The 7,774-nt window shown below is 25.8% G+C and overlaps 1 protein-coding gene and 2 long non-coding RNA genes across 7 annotated transcripts in view; 2 read left to right on the forward strand and 1 right to left on the reverse strand.

The window, feature by feature from the left end:
* Positions 1 to 1,998, reverse strand: part of si:ch211-286m4.1 — a 25,551-nt gene extending 23,553 nt beyond the window's left edge. The window contains exon 1 of the long non-coding RNA XR_015942143.1: positions 1,960 to 1,998. This is a non-coding gene — a long non-coding RNA (si:ch211-286m4.1). The remainder of the gene's footprint in view (positions 1 to 1,959) is intronic.
* ost4 (oligosaccharyltransferase complex subunit 4 (non-catalytic)) overlaps positions 1 to 7,765 on the forward strand; it is a 9,851-nt gene extending 2,086 nt beyond the window's left edge. The window contains exons 1-3 of one of the 5 annotated variants that reach the window (XM_088649625.1): positions 1,760 to 1,937; positions 7,293 to 7,410; positions 7,647 to 7,764. In XM_088649625.1, coding sequence (XP_088505751.1) covers positions 7,293 to 7,406 — 114 coding nt within the window. In that variant the 5' untranslated portion in view covers positions 1,760 to 1,937 and the 3' untranslated portion in view covers positions 7,407 to 7,410; positions 7,647 to 7,764. 5 annotated transcript variants of the gene reach the window in all.
* Positions 1 to 7,774, forward strand: part of LOC148679883 (uncharacterized) — a 759,583-nt gene that overhangs the window by 297,995 nt on the left and 453,814 nt on the right. The window lies entirely within an intron of this gene.

Below are 7,774 nucleotides of genomic sequence, written 5' to 3' on the forward strand. Positions count from 1 at the left end.
ATAGCTACTTACCTAATAAAGCCTTATATACCTTAAAGTTTGAATTTACATTAGACGTGATAACATTGAAACCATGATTATTCTTCAGACTATAATCGTACAACTAAATCTATAATTGTTGCATCACTAATTGTTTTGCAGTTCAAAACATCACATATGAATGTGTCTGAATGTAGAAGAAGCCTACTTCAGCAATGCACTGCTTTAGTTGTGCTCTGAAATACAACATTTGAATGTTTGTAAAAAATAAAGAAAGAAGAAAAAGTCAATTGGACAATGCAGTGATATTATGTAGTTTCAAAATACAATATATTAACATTTTAATGTAAAAAAAGCCAACGTGGGTGTCTAAAGGAGCAAAACTATACAGCATTTGGGCTTTTATATGCTGTTGTGTTATCACTCATATAGCAAGTTATATCTCTCCGGCTCTTCGTTTGAGATGCTTTTCATGAACCGGCCCCCATGACAGACTAATTGAATAGCCCTGTAATATAATATAATAATACAAATTAATTAACAGATTATTAAATATACAGTACATTCTAGTAAGCTAAATTAATTTCAACAACTTTTTACAAGTATTACAAATAAAATACTACAGAAAGAGCAAAAGTCAATTAATTAAATGCAAATATTAAATAGAGAGTGGCTTTTAGTGAATTTACTGAAAATGCGCCCTCCTGTGGTGAAATTAGCGAAATACAGTTAATAAAACACTGTACAGCATTAAATACAAGACAACTGCCACAATATAATATAATATAATATAATATAATACAATATAATATAATATAATATAATATAATATAATATAATAAATTATAATATAATATAATATAATATAAAACAATACAATATGATATAATACAATACAATACAATATAATATATATAAAAAAGTGAAATACAGTTAATCAAATACTGTACAGCATTACATACAAAAAACTGCCACAAAATAAAATAATGTAATATAATACAATATAATATAATATAATATAATATAAAAATAGTGAAATACAAATGATTTTTTAAACATAGTACAATCTAGTAAAATAAATTCAACTAAACAAAAATAAATCTTTAAAACAATATTATAAATGAAATACAACACGGCAGAATAAACAAAATAACGAATATAAAATATCAAATATAGAATGTATTTTACTGCGTTTACAGGAAATGCGCCCTCCTGTGGTGGAACTAGCGAAGTACAGCAAATCCAATACTGTACAGCATTAAACACAAAATAACTGACAGAAAAACAATATAATATAATCGCATATTATATAATGTATTTCACTATTTTGTAATATAATTTAAATGTTTTAATTATTATTACACTAATTAATTAATTGGAAAAAACAACGATTAAATATTAATCTATTAATTATAGTTTTGAATTAATTTAAGGAAATGATTTAGCATATAGTAAATTATAGTGAAATACAATGAAATAAAATAATCAAAAATATAATTATATATATATATATATATATATATATATATATATATATATATATATATATATATATATATATATGTATATATATATATATATATATATATAGAGAGAGAGAGAGAGAGAGAGAGAGAGAGAAAGAGAGAGAGAGAGAGAGAGAGAGAGAGAGCAAAATAGAAAATGCAAAATTCTAAACATAAACTAAAATAAAAATAATAAATTTTGGGCCAGTGACGTCATCACAGTTACAGGAAATGCGCCCTCCTGTGGTCAAATTCCACAATTACAGCCAATTAACGCCAGTTCCACGTGTTTTAAACAATGTTCGACGATTAAACTTGATCTCTCGACATCAGACAGAATAAAAAGAGCATTATCTGCTCATAACACTCATTTATAAGCTGCTGCTTTAAACCATCAACAAAAGATGCAAACCGGAACCGCAGATTCTCTCTATCAGTCACTTTAAAGCAAAGGTAAAAGCTGAGATGCACTCACCTGCTCCATTACAGTATTGCGCATGCGCGACCTGCTGCCGTGTTTGATCACGTGACTCTGCTTTTTACAAATTAAATCTATTTAATTTAAATAAGTGATTTGATGTAAATATTTTGCTTATTTTCAGTGTGACTGATTAATCTATTTAAAACACAACTGTGATCTTCCATCTCCCTGTGTTTGTATATTAATGTTCATCAGTGAGGACATTTTCATAATGGATCCATACCAATTCATACCTCACATTCAATTTATTTGTGTATTATATTATATTGTATTATATTGTATTATATTATATTATATTTTTATATAATATAATATTATGTTTTTTCTGTCAGTTAGTGACTGTTTAATGCTGTTTTTGATTTGCTGTAAGTTACAGATTTCACCACAGGAGGGCGCATTTCCTCTAAAATCACTAAAACACAAGGTCAATAGAATCTCTTCTATATTTAATTTTGTTTAATTCATTTGCTATATATTTTAAAATTGTGTTTTTTTGTTATATATAGCATTAATAATATATAAGCAATTATACAAACTGGAATACATTTAAGTTAATTGACAGGAAATGCAATTATAAGAAAATGAATTATAATGTAATATAGACCCCTGATATATAGGAACTAAGCTGAGGAAAAATGAAGGAATAATATAATATAATCCAATTGAATGAAAAGTCTTAAATATTTAATGGATCCTACACATCTAAACTAAACACAAAATATTGAAAAGGTATTTATAAATAAAATAGACTGCAATAATATAAGTAAAAATTACTAATTGAATACAAATATTAAATATTGAGTGAATTTTTGTGAATTTAGATTTTGGTCATTTTAGAAAAAAACGCAAGTTATAGAAAATAAAATATTGCACAGCATTAAACACTGCATATCTGACAGAAATATAATAAAATATCATAATATATTACTAATGAATTGAATAATTCATATTATTAATAAATAGTTATAAGATTACAATTAAAATGATTTTACTATTACAAAATAATATATAATAATATATTATGATAATACATAAAATACAAACTAATCAAAGTAACGTAATTAAATATATAGTGAATTCTAGTAAATTAAACTAAAATAGAATAAAAAATAAATAAAATCATAAGATAACAGAACAGAATAAGCTAAATCTAATAAAATAAGAATAAAATATTCAATATAGTATGTAGTGGATGTACAGGAAATGCGAAGAAAATTGAAATTGAAGAAAATTACTCAATATATTTTGACAATTATAGTGACCTAAAATAAAATAACACTAAAAATATCATAAAATAGAACAGAATATAACAGAATAAGCAAAGTCCAATAAAATAAGAATGAGATATTCAATATTGAACGGATTTTAGTGAATTTACAGGAAATGCGCCCTCCTGTGGTCAGGTTCGCGAATTACACAACATCAAATATTGTACATCATCAAACACTAAATAGCTGACAGAAAAATAATGTAATATTAAATATTAAAAATATTATAAAATAATATAATAAAAATATCATATAATACTAATTAAATAAATTAATTCTACTAAACCAAACTAAAATAATTTAAAAAAAGATATATATATATATATATATATATATATATATATATATATATATATATATATATATATATATATATATATATATATATATATATATATCAAATTCATTACAATACAAAAAGCAAAATCCAAGAAAATAAAATAAGAATTAAATATTAAATAAAGTCACAGAAATTTAATTTCATTTAATCCAACTTACATAAAGAAAAACTATTAAATAAAGTAAATCCCAGTTTTTTTTTTTGTTTCCTTTTATTTAAGGAAAAATATTAAATATATAGTAAATTCTAGTAAAGTACAATAAAACAAAATAATCTACAATAAAATAAATTATATGTAAAAATACAATTTATTACAATACAAAAAGCAATCAAAAAATAAAATAAGAATAAAATATAAAAAATAGATTTAAGAGAAAATTAAATTAAAATACTGTACAGCTTTACACAAAATAACTGACAGAAATACAATATCATTAATACAATACAAATGAAAGAAAAATTATTAAATAATCCATTTTTGTAAACTAAAGTAAAATAATCTAAAATAAGACACATTTTTTACATAAAACACAATAATAAAAGAATAAATCAGTTAATTCAACAAAACTGTTCAATACAGAATATTTTAGTGAATTTACAGGAAATGCGCCCTCCTGTGGTCAAATTCCACAATCACACCTAATTAACGCCAGTTCCACGTGTTTTAAACAATGTTCGACAATTAAACTTGATCTCTTCACATCAGACAGATTAAAAAGAGTATTGACTGCTCATACCTCTCATTTATAAGCTGTTGCTTTAAACCATCAACAAAACGATGCAAACCGGAGTTTGTATTCTCTCTATCAGTCACTTTAAAGTAAATATGTAAAAGCTGAGATGCACTCACCTGTCGTTCCAGTACTGCGCACGCGCGACCTGCTGCGTGTCTGATCACGTGACTCTGCGTTTTACAAAACAAAATATTTCATTTAAAAATGTGATTTTATCTAAAAATTCTGTTTATTTCCAGTGCAACTGATTAATTTGACACTCAATCGTGATTTTTCATCTCCCTGTCTTTGTATATTAATGTTCTTCAGTGATGACATTTTCATAATGGATTCATACCACACATTCAATTAATTTGTGTATTATATTATATTATATTATATTATATGTTTTATTTTATTATATTATATTATATTATATTATATTATATTATATTATATTATATTATATTATATTATATATTATATTATATTATATTATATTATATTATGTTATATTATATATTATATTATATCGTATTATATTATATTATGTTATGTTATATTATATTATATTATATTATATTATATTATATTATATTATATTATATATTATATTATATATTATATTATATTATATTATATTATATTATGTTATATTATATATTATATTATATCGTATTATATTATATTATGTTATGTTATATTATATTATATTATATTATATTATATTATATTATATTATATTTCTGTCAGTTACTTTGTGTTTCACGCTGTACAGTATTTGATTTGCTGTAATTTGCGCATGTCACCACAGGAGGGCTAAAAGTCATGCTATATTTCATATATTTTTATTTTACCGGATTTTGCTCATTCTGTTGTGTTCAATTTTACTTAGAAATACATTTTCTCTAAAATCACTCAAACAAAACTTCAATAAAATCTATTATGTTTCAATTATTTAATCAATTCCATAATTAAAGCTTAATCTACTATTTTCATTCATTCATTTTCTTTTCAGCTAAGTCCCTTTATTATTCTATTAATAAATTATTATACAAGGAATTATATAATGTACAATAAATTCAACTGAATTTACATAAAACGCAATTATAATATAATCAAATATAATATATAGACTCCTTATATATATATATATAAGAGACTAAGCTAAGGAAAAATTAATGAATGTATGAATGAATGAAAAATGTATTATAATACAAATTAATTTAATGAAAAGTGTTACATGTTTAGTGGATTCTTGTAATCCAAACTAAATAAAAAATAATGAAATTATATTTATAAATAAAATAGAATACAATAATATAAGCAAAATCAAATAATTGAATAAAAATATTAAATATTAAGTCAATTATTGTCAATTTGTGTTTTACAAAATTTCTGCAATTCCAAAAAATTGTACAGTATTAAACACAAAATAACTGACAGAAAAAATATGTTTTATAATATAATATAAAATAATATAATAATAAAAATGTATTGAATGTGTTGAAATGTATTTGTGTTATATTATTATATTAAAATTAAAATTAGTATAATATTATATAATTGTATTAATACAATATATTATTACATTATTTAATTTAAATAATTGAAGGAAATTTATTAAATATATACTAAATTTTAGTAAACTAAAGTTGAATAAAATAAAATAATCAAAATAAAATAAAAACAAAATACAAATAAAATACAACAAAATAAAATAAGCAAAATCCAATAAAATAACAAAATCTTACATTTAGCATGTGGTGAAAATACTATGGTGAATGCAGAGGAAGCGCGCCCTCCTGTGGTGAAACTCGCGATTTACAGCTTATAAATACTGCACAGACTAAATACCTTACACTAGTTCTCAGCAACGGATGTTATAAAAATGGTTAAGAAATAATTACGGTAGGAAATTTACTAAATGTTTGCATGGAACCTGATCTTTACTGAATTATATCATGAGTTTTGCCATAAAGTCGAAAGTTTCTATAATCGATAGACTCATACGTCCTTTTGTGACTGCTTTTGTGCATCAGGGTCACATTTATGCAATTAATATGTTTTTATTTGAACCATAGTCTGTATATATGACATATGCTTAATGTATTTTGAACTACATAATAATAATAATAATTAATACAAAATTATTTTGAAGTCTCGCTGCTGGAGACCGTCAGTCTCACCAGCGCCTCCAGCGGCCAGGAGAAAACAAACGTGTTTTAATTAACAACGTTTAAACATATACGGTTATTTTAAACAATTTATTTCATGATAAAATTAATAAACCTTGTATACAACTGCTCACTCGCATAGATAAATGTGCAGATATTAATATTCGGCGAATTATTCAGGAAGTGACGTGTTCAGGCGCCCGTATGTAAGTGACGTGTCTCAATCCCGGAATTCAGCGCAGAAGCTCTCCAGACGCGGACAGATTCAGCATAAACACTCAATAATCAACACTATAAATGTAAGTAATTGTGTGTGTTTAACTGTAGCCTGTCAATGCATCAGTAACACTAGCAGTTTAAATGTGTTGTTTATATAACTCGTGTCGTTCAGTCACATCTGACAGATATGATGCTGCACTCGTTCATCCATTGATCAGTCTATTATGATGCTCATTAAAGTCCTTGAGTGCCATTATTGCCAAATAAGATGATTATAATACCTAATTGTGTGTTTCGTAGCATATTGTGGCGTTACAATTATTACAGTATTTCGCTGATTAATTACATACGCAGAGACAGTCTCTATATCTCTATATACACACAAACATTACATTAAATTACATTGTGTGTGTAAATATATGTATTTAAACCTGCGTCTGTGTGTGTAAATATGTGTAAAACGTCGTAATGTCACTCATGGAGTCGTTAGCATAAGTAGGCCTCACTGAAGTTCATGTAATGTATGAATGTGATGTGCAATAGTGTAAGAGTAAAGGAAAGCAGCTTTACCGCAGTGCATTGAGGTTATTAAAGCTTCTGTGTGCTTCAGATGGTGACAGACGTGCAGCTTGCCATCTTTGCCAACATGCTGGGCGTCTCGCTCTTCCTGCTGGTGGTCCTCTACCATTATGTGGCTGTCAATAATCCCAAGAAACTGGAGTGAGGGGTGAGAAGTGAACACACACACTCATATATACACACACACACACACACACACACACTCATATACACAGTCATACAGGCATAGAAAGAGATATGCACAGATATTCACACAGGCAAACACGCATGCACTCACAAACACAAACAGACACTCATACAGACAGACGCAGAGAATAACACACACACAGAAAGAGCTTCATCCCATCTCCTCCTCATAACAGTGTGTTTTCTCCTCCTGCAGGGTGTGTGTGTGTGTGGAGCAGCGGAGGATCATCCAGATGTACATTTTGCCTTTTGTATGAAAACGATGTGAATAAAATGTCAGAGCGAGAGAGAGTCATCTTCTGCCTGTCAATAATGCAGCACTCGCTT

This window comes from Danio rerio, chromosome 4 (genome assembly GCF_052040795.2).
Source record: "Danio rerio strain M-AB ecotype USA chromosome 4, GRCz13ab, whole genome shotgun sequence".
NCBI classification, from domain to species: Eukaryota; Metazoa; Chordata; class Actinopteri; order Cypriniformes; family Danionidae; genus Danio; species Danio rerio.